The sequence below is a fragment of the Kryptolebias marmoratus genome, linkage group LG24 (assembly GCF_001649575.2).
Source record: "Kryptolebias marmoratus isolate JLee-2015 linkage group LG24, ASM164957v2, whole genome shotgun sequence".
NCBI lineage: Eukaryota > Metazoa > Chordata > Actinopteri > Cyprinodontiformes > Rivulidae > Kryptolebias > Kryptolebias marmoratus.
In genome coordinates this window covers 21,594,728-21,617,345 of record NC_051453.1, presented here as the reverse complement: position 1 = coordinate 21,617,345, position 22,618 = coordinate 21,594,728, and the positions used below count along the sequence as shown (strand labels likewise).

Sequence of the window (22,618 nt, the reverse complement as noted above, 5' to 3'; positions counted from 1 at the left end):
TTATTGTGATAAGAATTATAGTGACCAATAATACAATTTTTCATTTCCTCCTCAGTGGCAAAGGCTATTTTCATTCAATTCTCCTTTCAGGAAAAAAAAATAAAGTCGACATCTTTGCCTATAATAAATCTGCACCCCTAAAAAAGCTGTACATTCTCTATGATAGAAAACAGTAAAACTATAACTAATTAACCCTAAATAGTGGATAGGCTTTAGGGTGGTACGAAAAAGAAGCAGAGATTTTTGTTCATCATCCTAAATATATATTTAGGATCATATGGAATTCTCTTTTTTTGCAACCCCAATTATGACAAAGTTGGGACATTGTGTAAAATGTAAATAAAAACAGAATACAGTGATTTGCAAATCTCCTAAACTCATACCTTATTCACAATGTAACATAGAAAACAATGTTTAAGCTATAAAATTGTAACAAAAAAAGGTAATTTTGAATTTTATGCTGTGAAGTTATATAAAATGTTATATAAAAGTTATATAAAATGTAAGACCAAGAAGTTTCTTTTTACCAGAGTTCAGAGCCCAGAAACAATGTAAAGGATAATAGCAGATCATAGAGAACACATGATGAGATGATGTCATGAAATCCAGGAAGCGGCTCTCCACGAGGAGAATGGAAAAACACNAAAGTACATCGAACAGGAAGTTAGATTGAGACGTAGGCTGAGTGCTCTGAACTTCGGTAAGGGTCTTTTTCTCACGTCTCCCTTTCAGCGCTGAAAGTTAATAAATGTGTTTTTGATTTTAAGAGGAACTCTTGGCTGTTTTTTGACTCTCTTCCTCCGTGCATCTTCCTGATCCCGTGTGAGGACGGAGAGCAGGTGTTTCAGTATTCTGGGAATTTTTATCTGTCCTTAACAATGCCAACAACACATGTCTAAAGACTTGGAGTAGGGCCATGTTTCCACTGTGAAGCATCCCCTCTTCTTTTAACAAGTCTGTAAATGTATTCTTGTCTGATGGAGGATTCTAGCTGTTCAACAGTCTTGGGTCTTCTTTGCTGGCTTTTCTGTTTCAGGATGCATCAAGTGTTTTAATTTGATGAGAGGTCTGGACTGCAGGCAGGTCAGTTCATCACCTGGACTCTTCTAATATGAACCCTTGCTGCTGGAATGATGCAGTCTGAGGTTTAATGTTGTCTTGCTGAAATATGCAAGGCCTTCTCTGAAAGAGATGTTGTCTGGGTATGGGCACATGTTGTTCTAAAACCTGTGTATACTTTTCTACATTGATGGAGTGTGAGATGCCCATGCCAGAGACATTGATGCACATTGGATGCACCATCAGAGAGGCAGCCTTTTGAACTGTGCTCTGATAACAGGCTGGATTTTAAGTTCATATGATAGGATATTCAGTCTTCCCAATTTTCCATTGAGAAACCTTACTCTGAAACTGTTCCATTGAAATGCAGATTTTTGCAAACAGATGAACCTTTGCCCATCTTTACTTCTGAGTGATTCAGCCTCTCTAAAAAGCTCTTTTTATATCCAGTCCTCTTACTGACCTGTTGTCAATTACCCTCAAATGTTAGAAAATTCTCCTTCAGCCGTTTCTTTTTTGAGTTGTGTTGCTGCCATCACAGTCTAAATTATCATATTTTTTTCCTAAAATGGCTGAAAAAATTATTTGTTTAAACATTTGATATCTTTACTATGATTTTGAATAAGTTATGGGGTCATGGGATTTGCAAATCATTGTGTTCTGTTTGTATTTACATTTTACAATGTCCCAACTTTATCAGAACTGTTGTTGGATCACTGTAAAACAGTTTTGTGGAGTTGCCACCAAGGGGGACTGCAAGTCACCAAAACAGGTAACAATTCTGGCAGTTCAGCAGTTTTAGGAAAAATAAAAAATTACATTAAAAGAGGATGACTTTGTCCTTTCATATCAAAATTGTGCTCTAATAAAAGCATAAACAATAAATAAGTAGAAGATTATGCAGCGCAGAGAGTTCATTGTGAAATAAGTCGGTGTTCAGTGTTCGAGGCTCAGTGCAGACGAGTGTAAACATATTTCCCACGCAGTGGATGCTTTCCAGCATGTGACTCAGTCGTTCACTTCTCCCTGAGGAGGTACAACACCACAGCCTTCAGGTAGAGTCCGAAGGCACAGACAGTAGACACCAGCCAGTGGGAGTGGAAGCTGTGATCAGTATTCAACACGCATTTCACCAGATCCCCCTGTGAGGGAGAACCACAGAATGAGCTCAAATTCTGAAACGCACCGAAACAATGTCCCATTTGGAGGTGACGCACTAAAAAGGTGCAGGTGGGAGGACAAAGGCGGGAGAAATGTGAAACCGTTGTCCCCTGCAGTTAGGAGCTCAGGTAGAACATGCCATGTCATGCTCTCATGAATGTCTTTCTTATATGTGAGTCACTATAAAGCTGATATGACCAAATCTGCTGGGTTTTTAAGATAACTTCTACTAACTGGTATTTTGTATTGTACTGATTGAATAACATATATGGATTAAAATACTGGTAATAATAGATTTGATGTATGGTTTGGGCTTCTTTTCTTTCTTCTGATTAGTGCCCTGAGATGGTTTTTGATGGCACTATAAAAATAAGCTGAATTGAATTAATGTTTTCTTTGAGGGACCTTTGCCCAGTTTAAAGGAATATTCTGGCAATGTTACACTGCAATCAATTTCAGGATACGTTGTTATTTACACAGAAATCTATGGTTTTTGCAAAGGGGTAGGAAGGTAGCACTTTGGTGAATTTCTTGAATTTCATAATATTTTTGCCGAAGTAGCTGTGTCATGCAAAATGGGCGGCCATGTATAGCTTTACAGTAAATAATAAGGTTTACATAAACTGCTGTGTTATTGTTTTGTTTTAAGACTGCAGCTAACAGCTGTGGAAGTGGCCCTGCTTGGATCATACTGATGATGTAATTATGACACCAGACCAGACACTTCGTTGCCGTCTTAAAACGACTTCAACCTTCAAAATTTCATAGCCATTTATGCAAACGCTATTACATGCTCCTTGACATGGCCATTAATTCCACCTAAAACAGCTATTTTGGCAGAAATATATTCTGAAATTCCTGCTGGCCATAACCCCAGGCAGCACTGAAAGCGCCTCACCTTGGTTCTATTTGTGTTTGCGAAGAACCATAGGGAGATCTACTTTATGTAAATAACCATGAGAATTAACCGTCATGAAGTTTTAATTCGGCAGTGATCCATGTTTATCTTGGCTGCATTTGCACCAGCTTTTAGCTCATTTCAAACAGCTACAACAGGCAAGAAAATATTTATAGTATTTCCACAAAACCTATTTTCAAACTATCTCTTTAAAATCTATTTCACATCAAACCTAAATGGTGGTGGATTTTTTTTTAGAATATTTGTTTTCTATCCCTTTAATAAACCATAAATAAAACTAGTCTACAGGGTTGGTAGTTTGAACCTAAAGAACTCTACAAATATGTAAACTTATTTTCTATTTATATAACAAGAGAGACAGTGAAATACCACAGACAGCACAGCTTAGTGTCAAGACTGACTTTAAACTCTTTATTTTCAGTTTCTCTTATTTTTTCCCTCCAAGTGCTTCTGCGTTTTCATGAAGCTGAAGTTATCTCTTCATGCAGAAGTGTCCGGGTTAGAGTGGGAATGGGGCGCTCATTTGTACCTCTGAGGTCAGTTATACAATGCAGGGCTCCTCATTTTGTCACAGTCCACTTATCCTCAAAACACTGCAGCCATGGGAGCCATACTTGTTCGCTTTCCAGCCAAACAGACGTTGTTCTGCTTTGTGCCAAACTTTGACTTCATTATTTCCGCAACACTTAATCAGGCAGACCTTTTCTATGGACAGCTCTACAAAAGTCCATCCACCATCCAGGCTGAAGCATCAATTTATGCCCATCTATTCATAAGAACTTGAAGTCAGTGTTGGTGCTCATGTGGTTCTCCTTTGTGTACGTTTAATTTGGAATTGTTGAGGTTACATTCATATACTTTCTCCAAGCTCCTAATTTCAGATCAGCAAAAGCAAGCCTGAAAATGTTGGCTGTATTTAAAGTAATATACTTTTATCAGTTTTAGTTCTCAAATGTTACAGTAAGGTGCCAAGGTGGCCTCAGAGATCATCGAGAAAAATTAGAAGCAACACATCCAACTGAAAGTTGAAAAGACGGTGAATGACAGTAGCTTTCTTTGAAGAAATGTGCATCACCTGCCACCTTGTATGGCAGAGATCTTACATGATCAGTTAGAGCTTTAAGTGCACAAAATTACACCATGTGTTGGGAATGACTCTCAGCTACTACCACACAAAATTTTCTGCTCAATATTTGACTGAGTTCTAGTCATTTTTATAGTTTCTAACATGGCTAAGGCAGCCATCCTGAACTGTATCGTCTCTTCTCTTGAGCTACATTTGAGCCCACGGATGTTGGCAGTAACTTTGATTCTCCTGTCATGTCATCAAAAATACTCACATATGTACTACAGCAAGCACATAATCAGGTGCATGTCTTCCTTACCCAGCCTCCTCTCTTTTTTAACCAGGCGGTCAGACTCTTGCTGACAAATGTTGCCATGCAGTCCGTGATGACGTGGATAATTTCTGGATGACCGCAGCGCACACAGTCCACCGCCAAGGCCCCTGCCACGGTGTACAAGGAAACCACCTTCCCCCACGTCACACCTGAGGAGACAAAGATGTCCTGAAGTCTTACATAATACTGAATATTTGAAGCTGAATTTAGCTCAGCAAACGTCTCATCCATCAGTCTTTTAATGACGGATGGATGAACTCATTAAAAACCCTCAGCAGCAGCCAGGCATCAGGCCTGTGTCTCACAGAAGATAAAAAAACAACAAAAAAAACAAACAGGAGGCAGAATGCCTCACTACATCAGACAGCAGATCATTTTTTAACATAGCCTTTGTGTTGAGTGGAGCCGTCTGCTGCCACACAATTTACAGTCTCAAATTCAGTCTATTTTTGTGCAGTTTATACATCAAACACAAACAAACTAAGCCCTGGCTCCATCCATCCTCTGGAACTGACTGCTTCCCAACATCACATAAAAAAGATTAGGTTTCCCTTTAGGATCTGAGTCTGAAATCTGCAGGAGTGCACCATAAACTCTTTGGCCTTTTAATACAGCTACCACATCCTGTATGTGCAGAGTCAGAAAAACAAGAATATATGTTGCAGTTTTTACACAAAGTAAAGCAACTGAATCAGATTTAGGGCCATCTTCAAATGAGTTAACCAAGTTTAAATACCTAAATCACATAAAACCTGTCAGTTTTACTCACTGTAATAATAAGTTATTCCTCTTATAAGTGTAATAATAACTTAACTTTTCCTCAGGGAGACTCAAATAAAGAGTCAGCTTATTGATAGCAAGAATTGCTTCTGATATAAAACATCTCAAGTCCAGTTTTGCTGCATAATGCCATATTTTGTAACTTTGTTTTGTGTTTCAAAATGCGAGCTGCGGTATGTTGTCACTGTTGCTTTTGCAATGATGGCTTTTCACCGTTGCAGCAGCTCATGTGAACAGTCGTGGCTCACAATAACAACACTGACTTGCTGTGTAAGCATAAAACCAACCCTAATATGGCATAATAGTGTGATCAGACCTGGACATTTGGGGCTGCACCCTTGGATGTTTTCTGTCATAAGGAGAGCTCCCATTCACGTGTCAAAATACAGCTTTAACGCTTCAGAATTACAAAAACTAAATTGAGAAGAATTTGAGGCTGTTTTGAGACCCCTGCAACAACTCAAGGACTGTTTTGTGAGAAAATGTGTTGCACAGTTCTTTTGAACATGTTCAAACTCAATCGACAAGACTGGGAGCCTCGGCAGCCAATGTCAGGATCTTCCTAGATCAGAGGCTGGAACTCAGATCTGGGAACGACTTAAAAAACAATTTAACCAAGTTCCAGTCAGAAAACTAGTACGACTTTCTAACTGTGCTCAAAAACAAGGCTAACTATCATTAGCCAAGCTGATATACAGGCAATGTATTTCTCTGCATTCTTTGCATGTAGACAGTGTGGAGACATGCTCTCTATCTAATGTGGTAAAGTAATATGCTGATTTAAAAGGATTCAAACCCAGATAAAGAAAAACAAAGTTTAGTACAGAAGCTATCGCAACCTTCTCGCGCACAGGGCAGCCATATGGGGGATCTTGATTTATTTTTCCCACTAGGAAGTTTTATACTTGGCTCTGTACCTGTCTGAATGAGTACACTCAAAGTTAACAAAAGCCAGGACCAGAGCACAGTGACTTGACAGTTCTAATATTAGGCAAGCTGTTTTAGGGATGTTACTAAGAACTGTAGCAGCAGTTTATCTCTGCAAAGCAGCATGACAGTGGTGACCGATCTCATGCAGATCAGACATGTTTGTGGCCATAATCTACAGCTTCTCAGGACTTCCCCTTTACACAGTGACTTGTCTGGACTGTTGTCTCTGGTGTTTGTCAACATTTAACTTGCAATCATGGAAGGTTCACCCTGTTGATCTGAAGCTCAGTGAGTTTTATTCTATTTTGTATTTAAGAAAAATACCGGTCATTTGTCATTCTAACCATAAGAGGGTGCTAATCTTTTTATGCACTTCCTTATTTTTTTTCAGACTGTGTATGTTATCGAGGACCAGAATAACCTGATTTTCTCCAGAATGACTCTAATTGCCTTAGCAGCACATTTCTTTGTTAAAACCTCTGAGGAAGAAGCCAGCTAAAACTCATCTCAAGCTCCTTGGGTGGGGTCCAAAACAGTATGAAACAACCACAAACTCCGGCAACATTTTACCCTAATATGGGCTGAATGTTTTCACCAAAGTTTCTTCTGTCAGGAGACAAAAGCATCTTTAAAATGCCTCTGACTCATTGGGATTCCTGTGGTAGGATGTGTCCGCATAAATAAAATAAGCTGTTACTTTGAAGGTATGTAATTTTAATGTGAAAATTACAAATCTGTTTTGGGATTTAGGGAAAGCATATAACAAGAGAAATGCAATTAGTTCCCTGTACTCTCAGTATCTTTATTGTATTGGCCTCAAACTCTGAAGTTCCTCCAACCCAACAATCACTAAATGGACTTCCTTAAAAAGTGAAACATGTTCCCTTCCCTGTCATAAAGTTCAGCTTAATGCCAGTGAGCCCTCCTGAATTACAGTGGATATAAAAAGCAGACACACCCTGTTAAAAAGATTTTTGTGATAGATAACTAAATAAATAACCACAATTAATTATTCCAAAAATATTTCCACCTTTACTATGATATGCATCTTCTACAATGCAACTGAAAAAATGTATATGTGGTGCAGGAACAAACAGATCACCAAAAGACCACCATACCAACAGGGAAGCATGGTGCTGGCAACAATATGCTGTGGGGTTACTTTTCTTCAGCTGGAACTGCAGGGGGGTGGGGGGTGTCAGGGTGGATGGACTGATTAAAAACAGCTCCATTTACCTGTTTACTTTGGCCTAAAACCTTCAGATGTCTGCTAAAAAGCTGAGGAGGAATTTCATTTTTTTTTTCAAAATAGCAATGAACCCAATAAAAGAATGAAAATAAAAGAATGACTTTGCCAGAAGAAAATAAAAGTCTTCACATGTTCTAATCAGAGTCTAGACCTTAATCTGATTTGTGCACAGGTATTGTCAAATCACACGAGACAAACTCACAATCGGACAGATTTTGAGCGCTTTAGCAAGAAAGAGTTGGTAAATGTTACCAAGTCAAGATGTGGCTGCTGATAGACTTCTTAACAAGCATCCTGAAGCCTGTAATTAAATCAGAAGGTACTTCAAACAAAAGTATTAGTTTCAGGGTGTGTATGCTTCCGCAAGCAGCTTATTGCATTTATTATATTTTTCCCTGCAAGAGAATGTTCTTTCTGTTGAATTGTACAGGATATGTTCCTGTAAAGGTTGAAAGCTTTTGTAATGGTTTTGTTTTTTTTGTTTTACATCACAAAAACCTGGCATTTTGACAGGGGTGTGTAAACGTTTCATATCCACTGTAGTTCTCACAGTGCAACCAGCATGCAGGTCTTGGTAAGAGGAAGAAGACGCACAGTACCTGTGGAGAAAATGTCAGCGGCGACAGCCAGGAAGGCGTCGGACACCATGTTCTCTGATCCTGCGTTGATGTTCAGCTGTCGAGATACATTACGGTACAAGTTGGGTTGAAGGTCCTCCAACTCATCACCTGATGGACACAGGACAAACTGAACTTAGACGGGTTCTTAGTTCTGCCCGTGGAAAGAACAAGGATCAAGGAAGCACTAATATATCCCTCAACTTAAAAAAAAAAACAAGTTTCTTTAAACAATAAAATTAACTAAATGCGTGAGATGGACTTGCAGCCTGTCCAGGGTGTACCCCGCCTCTCCCACAGTGTCTGCTGGAGACAGGCACCAGCTCCTCATAACCCGGAGAGGAGAAGCTGGTAGAGAAAATGGATTGGATGGATGAACTAAATGCAATATCTTCAGGAGTTTGTTACTACAACTACAACAAGTTGTAAAAGTCCCCCTCCCCAGCATGTTTTACGTGTTTCCCTGCTCCAACACCTGAAGGGATATTCCACAATTTTAAGTTGGGTGTGTTTAACCAGGAAATTCTTTATTTGCCAAAGACAAAATAAGTCAATTAGCAAGCTATTAACTTGACTAGAAGTATGACACCTTCACCTATATCCAGTTTAGGCTGTAGACAACTGATTTCCAGCTCCTCAAAGAGAGTGAAAAAGATTCAGCAAGTCATTCAAAATGTGGTTTATATGACAAAGTATTCGGGTCATTCAGAATAAGAAAAAAAAAATGAAGATTTTTTTTGATGGTTTCCATTTTTCTTGTTCAACTCAAAATGGTGAGAAACAAAAGTTGCAGTAGTATTTCCAGAATAAGATTAAAAGGAGAATTACGGTAAGAACCAAACCATTGGCACGAAGATTGACAATAACTACGCGTTTTGTAGTGACTTTATACTTCAGAAAAACTTTTAAACACAGTCTGTTGTTTTAATTAGAAATAAATTATTTTAGCACATACAGTTACATCCACCGTAGCTTGTACCTGACACTGTACTCATAAACAACTTAAACTGTAGAAAAATATAAAATACAACCAGGTACAGGAGTAAAATGTGGATCATTTCTGTGACTTTATTCTCAAAACTCAGAAACAAACAAACAAAATAAAATGCTTAGTAGCACTAATATTCTGCCTTTAAGATTTTACCTGAATGTTTAATGCATCAGGTTCAAACCATTTTTTGTAAATTACAATTACTTTGTATCCATTAAGCTTAACTGAAGTATAAAAATGAACTGATTTAATCTTTCGAACACCCTCCCCTCCCCCTTGGAGGTACAACTGGGTAATAAAGGTAGGTCGGGGTGAATACTTTTGCAGCCCTCTGTATATGTGTGAGTGTGTGTGTGTGTGTGTTTCTGTGTGTGCAGCTCATTGGGAGAAACAAGCTCGTGTATTTGCGCAGTGTATCAATGCTGTCCTGTACGCACAGCTGTGTACCTGGAGGTGGGCTGATATCCACAGGAGATAATGTGAAACCTCAAACTGAGGTCTTGGCAAAAAGCCTCCAGGAAGGAACATAAAACATAAACTCTTCTGTTGACAGAGATTCCCAAGTATCCCTTTGAGCTGTTTCATAACACCTACATGCTTGTTCAGCTCAACAGCCCACTCCTTTGATTTAATCTGACAAATCAGTCAAATGTTATTCAGTTTGATTTTATATTGATTGTTATTTATCTTAAGAGTGAATAAGAACAACCCCATCTATGATAAGCCTATCAATGAAAATTCATATGCATTTATAGTTTTAAAATGTCAAATTTTATGGGAAAATTATACAAAAAAAAACAACAACTATGAAATCTGGTTTACCTGAAAGTTAATTTTTGAACACTGATTAGGCTTATATGCGTTACAACACATACTTTTATGAAAACAACAACAACAACAACAACAAAAACTTGTCTCAATTGCATTTTCACTAAAACTAAAGGGTCATTTAGCAACAGCTAATTTTTATCTTCAAACCCATAGATACTGTATTTTTTTAAACCCAAAGAAAACTCCAAAATCCAGCAGCATTGTGGTTTTAAATAAACTCATTAAATGAACTAGAGAAAAGTCTGCCTAGCTTCATGTCGAACGTGTTACAGCAGATTAAAACAAAACATGGGGGTGGCTGCAAACAGGGCCGTAGCTGCCACTGAGGACACCGAGGTCCAGACCTCAGTATTTTTCTGCTGTGTATATTGTAAAAAAAATAATCAAAACAGCACTTTTGAACGGCGTGGTTCTCTGTGTAGCGCCACGTTTACTGTAGGAGGCGCTGCAAATGTATGCAGCTGCAGCCAAACTCAATGTCTACGAAGAAGAGCGCAGCTTTGCTACCTTACTGCTAAAATAAAGACCAGAAGAAGAAGAGCACCACTTACAGTGAAACAACAGAGGTAACTTGCTAAAAATATTCTCCTTTAATTCCACAAAGCTGAAGTTCCGATTGCAGCTTCCGATTCGGAAAATGGCTAAAGGGCGATTCCACCTAATTTTTCACTACCTTTAGCATCTTTAATCTACTCTAGTTAAAAAACTACAACACCTGGACACTTCAAATCTGAACCAGATTATTCTGCACTGATTGCAGAACATTTAAAACCAAGTGTGTGATCTGTGAAACCTCAATAAAGGGCGACTTCAGCACTTGTTTTGTATCCGGACCACACAAGAACTGGTCCAGCTCCAAAAGTACAACACCTCACTGGAATTTGATAAAAAGGTAAAATCTTGTGTTCTGAATGTGTTTGTGCAGCGTGAACAATCAACATTCATATAAACTAATTCATGTCATTTCAGTGAGTCATCATGGTTGTGCCCGGAGTCCTCTGTTGATCCAGATGATGTCGATCCCCATGAATTTACAAACACACCCAAATACATGTCATATACACATTCAAGTCACTTGTTTTAAATAAATGCTTCTATTTTAATTAAGTTTTGGTCTTCATTGTAACTGTTGTGCAGGGGGATAATGAGTAGTTGACCTCAGTATTTTTTAAAGTCTGGCTACGGCCCTGGCTGCAAACGTGGGTACGTGTGAGCGGAGGTGGTCAACAAAATAATGTACACTGCCAAGAATATAATTTCTCAAACCACAAGAAAAAGACACCTTTCAAAAACACAGCCACGCAGCTGTATGGTCACAGACACTCACAATTCAGTGAGACTGCAACTGAAAGTTTATGCTTTCTGCTCCCAATTTGAGTCTGAAACAGACGCAGCCCAGTCACATAAAACCTTTCACGGCTACAGTACAAAATCTATTGACCGATGACAACTGATTCTTAAGAATATTATAATAGGTCAGAACCAACTATATTCAAATACAAGTTCAGCACTGAAGATGATCGAAGGACCACCCAGTTGGTGTTTTGTGACCCACAACGGGGTCGCCAACCACCACTTTGAGAACAAGGTTTTGATTCCAGTAAAGCATTTAAAGTCCTTACAGACCGATCGGTTAGTCGTTAAAGCATCTGGGTGGTGTTGGAGCAACTCACAGAGCCACGTGAGGGCCGAGGACACCGCCGCCAGGTCCCCCTTCGGCACCGAGTGCTCGGGTTTGCTCCATCCGATCCCGGCTCGGCGCAGCTTGGAGTGGATGTAGTCCCTGCACAGAGCCTTGGCCTGGGCCACCAGCAGCTTGTCGGTGGGCGAGCGGTCAAACACCTCGGCGGCAAACACGGAAGAGCGGCGCAGCATGTCCATGTCGGTCAGCCGGAGAGGAGCGGGCTCGGAGCGGTGCGCCACCCCGCAGACACACACTCTTCACGGCCTCCGCTCAGCAGAGGACACCGCCACCCATTCAGAGACAGGGACAGGGACAGAGACAGAGACAGAGACAGGGAGATTACCCTGCAAAACAAACACAGATTATGAATTGATAACCTAGACAAACCCTCTCGATGCCAAACCTGCGTGAATCAATAAAGCTGTTCACACCTGAGCTCTAAACTTTACAACTATTAAATCAGGCTCCACTTACCCAAGAGGCTGGCAGGTTACTGAGCCCCAACCACAACTATTATCCTAAAATGGAAAAAAAAAAAAAAGTTGTCGTCCGTGAGTAGAAAAGTGAGTCTGAGCCTTGAATATTTGGGTATGTGAAGATTTACAGCCAGCCTGAGCCCAAAAAGCCTCTCCGGTTTTCTGTCTGACAGCTTGTCCTTCTAAGGGCACTTATTGTGGAGTCCAAAGGCGGAGATAAGCAGCAATAATACAAGCCCCGCCCGCCTGCACACACACACACACACACACTGTGAGCCAGTGTCCCAGCTATCAATCAATAACAAGGTTTATTAAAGGTGTGCCTATAGATTCTTCAAATATTACTCACTTTTATTTTTATTTTTTTTAATTGGACCCCCACACAGTAAGTCACTGCATGACAGACATCAGAAGTCAGCTGTCACAACAATCTAAACTAATAACTCAAAAAACTCTACAAAGTGCAAAATTTTTTTAAATCATATTTAGGTTGACATTTAGTTGATCAGGTTGACCTTGGATCGTAGAGGAACAAGATGAATGTTGCCATTTGAAAAAAAATCACTCAGTGCTTTTTGAGTAGATGATCTGAAGCTTTGGTTTTAGGACCTGGTCTTCTTGGTGTTTTGATGAGCAGATAATGAAGACTGTGGCTCCTCTTCTGTAGCAACTTCTCAATCAAAAGGGTAGTAAAAAATATTCTACTTTGTTTTCTGTTTTAGTGAAGTATTTAAGAAGAGATAAAAATTTGAAAACATACAATGTACTGAAGTAGTTTGCAGCCAACGGGGATGAAGATCAGCACCTCCAAGTCCGAGACTCTCATTTAGAAAATGGTAGGATGCCAACTCTGGGTTGGGGATTAGCCACTGCCCCAAGCAGAAGAGTTCAAGTATCTCAGGGTTCACAAGTGAGAGTGACTAATAGACGAACTGGGATGGTGTCTGCAGTGATACTGTGCTAATTTGTTGCGGTGAAACAGCAAAGCTCTCATTTTACTGATTGTTCCATATGATCATGAGCTATGAGTAATGACTCGAAGAACGAGATCACAAAAACAAGCAGCTGAAATGAGCTTCCTCTGCACGCCTTCAGGGATAGGGTGTAAAGTTTCACGTTTCAAGAGGAGCTTACAGTTTAGTCACTGCTCCTTCCCATCGAAAAGAGCCAGTTGAGGTGGTTTGAGCTTCTGGATGCTTTACAGGGATGGTGTTTCAGAAATGTCCTACTGGGAGGAGAACTCAGGGTTCCTCTGGATGAGCTGGAAGAGGTAGCTGGGGATCTATGGTTAAGATATGCTCCCATAACCTGGTCTCAGATAAGCAACAAAGGAGGAATGGATGGAGGACTGTGAGCACTACCATCACATTTACAGTACATATCAATTCAAACATGGACAAGGACATAACAATCCTAAATGATAGTAATAATACCCATTATATGAATAGAAACAAGGCTTTTGCGAGCTAAATGAGCTTGTTTGGAGCTGTACCTTCATGTTTAACATAAAAAATGTGAGGTTTTTTTTTGACATTTCTCCCTTTCTTCAGGTTTCTGACACGAGTTAGATTCATTGTCGTGTCTTTATGTAGGCCTGCTGCAGCAGATTTAACAAGATCAGATATTACAACAGTCAGTCTGTGCCTCATTATGCCTTTCATATAAATTTAGTTACTGAGTTCTCTCTAGTTGTAATAACAGCAAGCATTGGAAGATGCATTCTACAAACTTATTAGTTGTGACTGGATAACTTTATTCTTGAAAAGCCTACAGTATCTGAGCAGACTCAGCTCTGCACAGCTGCATTGTTTTGAAGTAAAACACAATCACGGTGAAGTGTGAGCACATCCACACCCTCTTCACTCCCCAGCAGGAAAATGTTTGAACAGATCTTCCTTGGCAGGCCCGACTATCTGCAGTTCAGGGGAAGCCAACACACCCACTTGTCGGAGCCGTCAGGACACGCCTGGGGAATGCCCTGTTTTGTTTATGAGAAACTAAGATCAGATTTGATCTTGGAGATGGGAACTAAAAAAGGCAATCAGTGCGAAAGTTGAATGGTTACAGTTTTCTACTTCAACATTAAATGGATTAAAATGTAAAGCTTTACAGCTTTAACCACCTGTGTTTTTGAGTGAAACAGCTGTCCAGATAACTACTGAGATCTTATCATACTGTGTTCTGGTTGTGGCTCAAGTTGTGTTGCATGTTTGCTTAACTGTCCCAGTTTCACATGCCATCTACAACAAACTCAGTACGGCACTCGCATTCTCATTTTGCATGCCTAAAAACTTTTGGATCTCAGCTGAGATAACAGAATTTAGTGAAGAAACATGCAAAATTTCAAAGGTGAGCCACTATTTTTTTTATTGTTTTTGAGCACAAATGTTCACTCAGCTGACGACAGCTTCACAACTGAAGCTGTCCTTTGGTAAATGAGGAGCATTTTAAACATCTACAGTGGGTGGCTAACTAATTCACCCCTCCTCTCTTGTGCTAAGATTTCAAATTTAAAAGGGGGGGTGGTCACTCATATTCTGAGAGCTAACAGATCTCACAAGATCTTACAGAATCACACAGAACATTGCTTTATTTAAATGCTAAGCCTTTCATGGATTTACTGGTGGTCCATGAGACATTCAGGTTTTTTTTTATAAGACAACCCTGATTCGTACTTCTTTGCAACTTTGTCCCTGACCCGTGTGAGGCACGCCTTGGTCTTCTTGACATCTCCTGCTTGGTGGTTCGAGGTGTTGACCTGTTGTTTGTTCTGCAGACTAACAGAACAGCTGTTTATATACTGAGATTACATGACTCTTACATCCTATTTAACCAATGATGTGATTTCTGAAGGTAATGCTTTGGGCTACAAAGCGAAGGAGGTGAATCCATATGCACATAGAACTTTACAGTTTTATATTTTTAAACATTTACAACATTTTTTTTCCCACTTCCAACTTCAATAATCTCAAGAGTTTAGTGTAGGTCCATTACTTATGAATAAAATCAAAGTTTGGGGATGAATATGTTTGCAACAACCTACAAACAATGGTTGTTTATGAGCAACCATAAACATGTGACACACAGTTCAGATGCATAATGGAGGTAAGAACAATTTCTAGTGCTACTTTAGTAAACAAAGTATAAATGCAGAGAAGCACTCAAACTTAGACGTAAATTCTGCTTTATTTATGTTTTCAATGGAATAACATGAAGTCTACATGAGGACGTTCAGGAACATGACATTAACATGCTGTGTGTTCTCTGTGCAACAAAGTCAGTCTCCAACGCTGAACACTGAAACGGCCTCTTATCACATTCTCTTGAGGCTCCAGAGGCAGGGGACAACATGGTGTATCCACACACACATATACAGCACACACAGAAGATTCCAGTCTCCACAGAAAATACATACCAAATAATATGAGTTTATGTAGCACACAAAATTAACTGTCAACTGTTCCTCCACCAAGTCAGCTCCTGTTGATCTAAAACAGAAAATATCACTTCAAAATATGTTCTTCAGCTTTCAAAGAGAAACTTTCACACAGACTAACTGAGCAGGATGTCCTCAAGTTGTTATCCCTATGGAAAATAAACCAGGATACATTTGACTACATTTGATAATAAAGACATGGAGCACCAAACTGACCGCAACTAATACGGAGTTTTAAGCAGAACAGCTCCTTTTAAATCACTTGCAAATAAACCTTAAAAAAAGAAGAGTTTTAGAAATAAATCCTGCTTAAACCAGCTGATTAAATATCACTCAAACAGAGTCAGAATTGCAGCATAAATCTGACAGAACTTCCCAACTTTTTGTCTTCAACTTTAACATTTTATTACCTTTCTGCTCGCCTTCATATCTCACACACTTGTGTTTACGGGTAAACGAAACACTGAACAGAGCACATACTGGCTGTACCTTCATGTTTCACATACTGTTTCATCTGCATCTCAGTCAATGTACCGTGCTGTATGCAGTAAAGCTTCAGGCGTGATACAGGGAGTTCTTCAAACGGCATCAAAATAAGCCGATAGCATTGTGGCTGGTCCCATTAAACTATTTCCCTTCAGTCTACGTAAATAACCAAACTCAGCTCTAAAGATGCAAACAAACAATTAATAATGTACAAGTCTCCCTTTCATTATATCCCTTATACTGAGGTGTATGTTAACATTTAAACCACTATAAAAATGCACAAACCATTAAAAAGAAGCTGAAAATCATTAACACTTATTCTGGCAGTTTCATTCAGTCTCCAGTTGTTAAAGTCCAAATCTTTACTTAATAATGATACTATGAAGCCCCAGAGGCCCAGCCTCTGGATATACAACACTTCATTCAGTTTCCATTCATCTCCACGGGGCCACCTTTAGGTATGAGCAGACTCATCCGTCCCGTGGTGCTCGCTGCGCTCTTAATCACCTCCATCCATCTGTGGAGACAGGACAGCAGACATGACTTTGGTTGGACATACGCTGTTTTTGAGAGAACACTGAACGTATTTGAAAATGCGTAGCAAACCTCTCAAAGGTGTACTCGCTCTCTGCTCGGAAGAAGTAAACGTGTGACTTGAACTGCAGCTTGAAGACGTACTCCTTATGGATGCTGTCGAACTCATCAGGGGTGCTCACCGTGTAGCCGAGCAGAGGGAGGCTAGCCAGAGGGAAGTCGTCCTAAAACGACAAATGTGTTGTTACAGCTGTGCTCGCTTCTGAGGAGAAGCATTAAAAAGGGATTTTACAGGCATTTTGAAGTGGAGATTTGTGGAAAGGTTCTGAAGAATTAATACCTTAACTCAATGAATGACCTCAGTTTGGAGAAATGGAATTTACAGCTGACAGGACTGATGAGCTAATGGAGAGTCTGAGAGCAGCTAAGACCAACATGGGTTGATCACAATTTAAACAGTTCTAATTTCCAAAATGTCAGTGATTCATGTCAGCGGTATTTATAAATCTTTACACCATCATCAAACTCTCATTACATGATGATTTACATGGACATCCAGCAGCAGTAACTAGTGGTAGCACTTCCAGTGCAGACTGGGGTCAGTTCTACTTTGAAAATCTGTCAGAGTAATTGTGCAATGTAAAACTGGTAGAGATGTAAACGTTCAAATACCACCGAGAGCATAAACCACTATGGCATTTTGTAGATTGTGGGTTTGTAAGACAACAGTGGTCCAAAGCGGGACAACTTGAGCCATATTGATTAATAATTACTTGTCCAAGTGAGGTAATTTCCAAAGCAGATGGCTGCTGCCTTAAAACAACTCCAGTCTTAAAAAATATATATATATTGCAGTTCATGCAAACTAAAAATACCACAAAAAATAAGGAAATTAGTGTTTGGTTGATTACTTCTTTGTTGTAACAATAATTCTTGACTATGAATCTTATATTGTTGGAAAGCCTGCTTATGTCCCCTAAATGGTGCCACATTTGTTTCTGCCAATGTCAAACAGCAACCAACCGATCACTGTAACAGAGTCCATGCTCCCAGGTGCTGAGACCTGGGGTACCAGAAGCTTAAAATCTACTGTATTTCTCCAAACTAAGGTCATATAAATAGCTATGTACAAAAAGGTAAGAACCCAATTGTAATTTTCCTTTAACTCTAAAACTGAAGACACATAAGCCGACCTGGTGAGTTTTGTAGAAGAACAAGCAGAAGTTGGTGAAAACAACCCAGAGTTTCTGCCAGCCGTTGCTGTTCTTGAACTTCCTCAGGAGGTAACCTGACAGCTGGTTCTGATACAGATGAGGGGAAAACAAGGAGAACATTAAGAAAATTTATACTCTAATAGTTTGATCAATGGAAATGATTTTGAAATACATATTCACTGTGAGTTTGCTTTATGTCACTAAGCATAGTGGAAACTGTTTGATGCATGCTGGGATTTTAAATGAGACCGTGATTGGTGTCACTGGAAGATAAGTTGTTGGTTTTGTTTGCACACAAACTACCAGTAAACCCAAACTATAAGAATTTCTCAGTTTACAAAACAGCTGGCTCAGCTAGGTCTTCTTTTTAACCTGAACTGACCCAGTTTGTGACAGACTATTAGATTTGTTTATTTAACTGATCCTGAAAAAAAAGCTTGCTGCACTTCAACAGCATTTTTTTCATTTTACATTTAATTCTGGTAACACATCTGGGGATAAAATGTCTGGTGTCACTGATTTTCACCATGATTGTAGAGTTTAAATCATTTTCAAATCATCACATTCAGTTTTTATTTACATTTCAAACAGCAGAGTTGTCAGCTGCATTCAGATGACATTTAATTGAGCCATAATAGCCCCCAGCTCCAGTACCTGGTTCATGCGAAGGTAATCAGTGAGAGAAAGATTCTGGTTTCGGTACCAGCAAATGTGTGTGATGGTGTTTGGTCTTTGTCCCTGACCAAGGAGGTAACGGGGAGGAAGTTCAGGCGAGACGGCCGGAGAACCAAAGACTGAGAGCGTGAGAGAGAAAAGGAAGAAAGTGTGCAGAGAAACTGTTAGCCTGTTAGCTTTGAGGACAAGGAAGGGGAACGGTGAGTTGTTAGAACAATCCTCCAGGCCTGTGGGGTGAAATATCACTGTTAGAGAAGGTCTTCTTGCATGCACATTTATGCAAATAATAGAAGTAACCACAGTCAGATAAAGAGGAAAACAGGAACACAGAAGAAAGAAAGAGGAGCATTAAAAACGACTAGAAGGCTCTAAAGCAAAGATGAAACACTAAGTTCCAGGCTGTTTTAATCTCCTCTCCATGGATGCAGTAATGAAGAGAGTGTGAAATGCTTCTGGCTTGTGTTTTGACACGTGTATTTGGTTGTGTAGAGGTGTGAGTGTGTAGGTCACTGAGGGCGGAGGAGGAGTACCTCCACAGCCAGGCTGTGGTCAGACATAGACACACTGGTGTTGCGGTGCCAGCACACATGCATGGTTGTGTTGGCACGGTGGTGCGTCTGCTTGTCCAGTGATGTGCGAGAGGAGTTCATGTCATCCTCCGACTCCTGCTCCAGAGAAACCTCATCGGACGATCCTGGGGGGGAGGACGGAGGAGGGGAGGGGGAGGAGGGAGGGCAGGAAGTTGTGTTGAGGAGAGGGATTAACTGTACAGTCAAGTTGTTCGTGACTCAAGGAATCGTCTATTCACTGAGGAAAATAAAGGAAATAGTCACAGAGGAAACACATTTCAGCTCAAAGTAAAAAATGATGCGAGTGGGCACTTCTTACGGTTGGAGTGATCAGTGAGGCCAGTGTCAAGGAAAACACTGGATTTCTCTTGGGACTTCTTGGCTAAGTTGATGGCCATGTTCAGATCCTCGATCCACTTCCCCATCTCCACTTTAGAGCTGAGATCACACAAAGACAAACCAATGAAGACACACTGAATTAAAAAGGAGCACTTCTTGAAGGAATGCACATGGCATTGCATGCCAGCATCTTAAAATGATGCATCACTTTTTTTATTGTTGTTGTTTTTTCATAAAACTAACATAAAAAAACAGCAATGTGTCTGCTTGTATGTTTCTAATTATTCATTGATGAATTTTAGAAAAAGTTGAAGCAAGTTTGACTTTTTTTTTTGCAGTACTGGTGAGGTGGCTCCATTAAAAAATGCCAGCTGACTTAAAATGAATAAACAGTGATTCTTGGGAATATTCAGAAGATCACACAAACAAATTTTCTTTTTGTTTGTTTTTTTCAGCTAAAAGTTTTAATAAACTGTTTATCATAATCCATCTTGATAAAAATGTTCATTTTGTTGGAATTTCATTAATTAGAGTGGATTTCAGGACACTAGATGGTGAGTATTTTTTTCTGGTTTTTTTTTAGAGCTGAACACTATGGCATAAAAACATCAGCTTTGACTCTCTTCACAGGTGTGAACGTTATCAGTCAGCCTTCCACATGCAGTCGAATCCTTCAAGATGAATACCTAATGACAGGTCTGAACAGGACAAAACCCTAAAAACGTGTAAACCCCNCATCTCAACAGACAGCCAGTTTTACCTGTCTTTTTAAATTGCTAATTTCTGTAAACATTTAATAAAATTTCCGATAAGAAACGTCAAGAATCAAAGTGATTTTTCATCAACAGCTCACCTGGCAGCCACAACAATGGTCCTCTGAGCAGAATAAATGGTGAAACAGTGCGGGACTGACCATTCATTTTCACTTTCCTCAACCTAGGAAAGAAGAAGAAAAAAAAATCACACCCAAAATATTAGATAGTATGGGCATTTACAAGTCTCTAATGGTACTTTGAAAAACATATTTGATAACGACTGATTTCACATTAGGGACAAAAGAAGGAAAGAGTCCAAGAGGTCTGACTGTCACAGAAAGAGCCTCTACTGAAGCATCTATACATCTGGAAGTAACAGTGAGTGGAGGTCATGTTCATGCTTCCTTCAGCTTCCTGTTATCAGTCTTTCAGAAATAAAAAACAACCGTCAGATAAACAGCATACACACCTAACTGACTGTTAACCTCAAAACAAATAAAGTTCAGATGCTATTGATTTTTTCCCCTCAATGAACAAGGTCTTGCATGTTTGCTTTATTTTACTGCAGACAACAGAAGTGCATGAACCCAAGATGTTTCACGTTCTGTCCACTTCATTTAATTTGATTAATGTCAGAAGACAGATACATAAATGATCTTTGAGAGACTGTTATTCTGAACAAATATGTGAAATATCATTGAACTGTTGGAAAAAAACTGTTGCTCAAAGACAAATGTTAAGGGATCTGCATGTTTCTGCTTCTATTGTATGTTTATTCTCTAAACAGTTCAAGGAAATTTTGAGGAATCAGCGAGTACAACATCTAACTTATAGTTCTGTATCTGCTAGACAACAAATCTACGTGATGTAAATGTAGTCATTTTTAGTTGGACAAACACATGCAGCCTAGATTTATGTGACTGTGTAGACTGTATGAATCAACAATGTGCCATGATAAAACTCCCATTCAAAAGGTGGCAGCAAACACAAAGACAAAACCAATGAGTCATATTACAAACAGAGGAAGAAAAACAACAAAACATGCTTGTTTTGAGGAAACAATGAGTAGATTTACTGCTAACCATATTTGGACCATTTATATTATAGAGACTATAAGAAGGGAATAAAAATCTTGGTGAGAAATTACTGGAACTTTGTTCTGCTTGTCTGCTGAAAAGAACTGACAAACCAGCACATTATCACCACCTGCTGGGCTGGAGTGGAAAACTGTACCGCTGAGTCAAACATTGTGATGCAGCTGACATAAAAATAATATGAATACGAGTGTGTGTGCTTCAGAAAGGTCCCAAAAGCTCATGCATGTGTAGAACAAGACAAAACCCTTAGAAGGCAAAAACTGGATCTTTGAATCCTGTCAATACCATATAAAGAACTGTCATTCATAAACAGTTGATAAAACCACAACATACACTGCATTCAAGACCAAAGCTTTTCCCAGAGATGACCACGTGTTCTTACATACAATAATATAAACCCACAGGCTGAAAAAATAACAAAAGACAAGACTGTAGAAGAAGACGATACAGGGACTGGATTGATCCGCTGCAGTCCCAACATGTCCCCAAAAATGAATGTGTGGAAAATTTTTTAATAATAAAATGCAACAAAGACCTTATAAGATTGCACATTTTTACCAGGAACAAAACAGCACGGAAACACACTGTGTAGTTAGGAAATAAATAAATAAAGTGGTAAAAACTTTTATGTCCCATGTTTAATGAGTGGACAAGACAAAATATACCTTGGGTTCCTACTGTCTGCAGTGAGATAAAAGCGCAACTAAATTAAACAATTGCTTCATTTTTTTTTCTAATTTGACATTTTTCAGCTTTTTCTGGTTAGGATTGTTAATACATAAGACATCTATATATGAACAGTTCAACATGTTTTGAGTGTTCCACATGTGCCTTTCAGTTTGTTTACAGCGCCATGGGAGAGGAAGGGAGGGGGGCGGCTTGGTTATCTAAGCTGGCAGGGCTAAGACTTACCGGAGCATCCAATACTATGAGCTGCAGCCAGGAGTGAAGCAGAAACATGTAAAGTTAGGAGACCCACGCCCCCTTTCTCAACATGTTGTAGATCTGTTTTAACACTTTAACTTAACTGATGCATCTCATCATCGGGGATGAAAGCTCCTCTAACAGTCTGAATCAGACTGGCACCTGTACACGACTAACTTAACTTAAAACAAAAAGTTCAAAGAATTCCAGGTTATAAACTCACGATCATGCCGTGAAGTGGCAGCTGTCCGTGTACTTTGAACTGATTGGTTGCTGTGACGCCTTTGCTTGTGTATAGGAGCATGTCTGAGAACTGAAAAGACAATAAGATAAAGTTCCAAATCTGATCAAACACCAACATCCTTGGTCAGTCAGTTTTAATACGAAGCAGTAGGAGTTTTGTACCAACCAGGAAAAACATTCTCTGCTGCAGCCCCTTCTTGGTGAGCTTGTACAGACAGCCCTCTCGGATGAACTCCTAAAATCAGAGAA

The 22,618-nt window shown here is 39.5% G+C and overlaps 2 protein-coding genes across 3 annotated transcripts in view; both read right to left on the bottom strand.

Annotated features, from left to right (window-relative positions):
* Positions 1-1,056: 1,056 nt before the first annotated feature.
* On the bottom strand, positions 1,057-12,297 carry boka (BCL2 family apoptosis regulator BOK a). Its single transcript, XM_017425148.3, has 5 exons — positions 12,096-12,297; positions 11,611-11,965; positions 8,098-8,226; positions 4,525-4,688; positions 1,057-2,201 (listed from the first exon to the last, which is right to left on the bottom strand). The coding sequence occupies exons 2-5, from the start codon at positions 11,816-11,818 to the stop codon at positions 2,076-2,078; spliced, it is 627 nt and encodes a 208-aa protein (XP_017280637.1). The 5' UTR covers positions 11,819-11,965; positions 12,096-12,297; the 3' UTR covers positions 1,057-2,075.
* Positions 12,298-15,264: 2,967 nt separating this feature from the next.
* farp2 (FERM, RhoGEF and pleckstrin domain protein 2) overlaps positions 15,265-22,618 on the bottom strand; it is a 46,382-nt gene continuing 39,028 nt past the window's right edge. For both annotated transcript variants that reach the window (XM_017425200.3, XM_037974039.1), the window contains exons 20-28: positions 22,536-22,604; positions 22,350-22,439; positions 20,204-20,286; positions 19,331-19,449; positions 18,973-19,136; positions 17,747-17,854; positions 16,626-16,777; positions 16,472-16,536; positions 15,265-15,585 (exon numbers count right to left, since the gene is read on the bottom strand). In XM_017425200.3, coding sequence (XP_017280689.1) covers positions 15,551-15,585; positions 16,472-16,536; positions 16,626-16,777; positions 17,747-17,854; positions 18,973-19,136; positions 19,331-19,449; positions 20,204-20,286; positions 22,350-22,439; positions 22,536-22,604 — 885 coding nt within the window. In that variant the 3' untranslated portion in view covers positions 15,265-15,550. The remainder of the gene's footprint in view (positions 15,586-16,471; positions 16,537-16,625; positions 16,778-17,746; positions 17,855-18,972; positions 19,137-19,330; positions 19,450-20,203; positions 20,287-22,349; positions 22,440-22,535; positions 22,605-22,618) is intronic.

Bases quoted from the DNA above. Each gene is read 5' to 3' on its own strand.
- boka (XM_017425148.3), bottom strand. From the start codon at position 11,818: ATGGACATGCTGCGCCGCTCTTCCGTGTTTGCCGCCGAGGTGTTTGAC. The intron at 8,227-11,610 runs GTGAGTTGCTCC...TGTGTCCATCAG, and splicing joins CTCGGCCCTCACGTGGCTCT to GTGATGAGTTGGAGGACCTT. The intron at 2,202-4,524 runs GTAAGGAAGACA...TCTCCCTCACAG, and splicing joins TAAAAAAGAGAGGAGGCTGG to GGGGATCTGGTGAAATGCGT.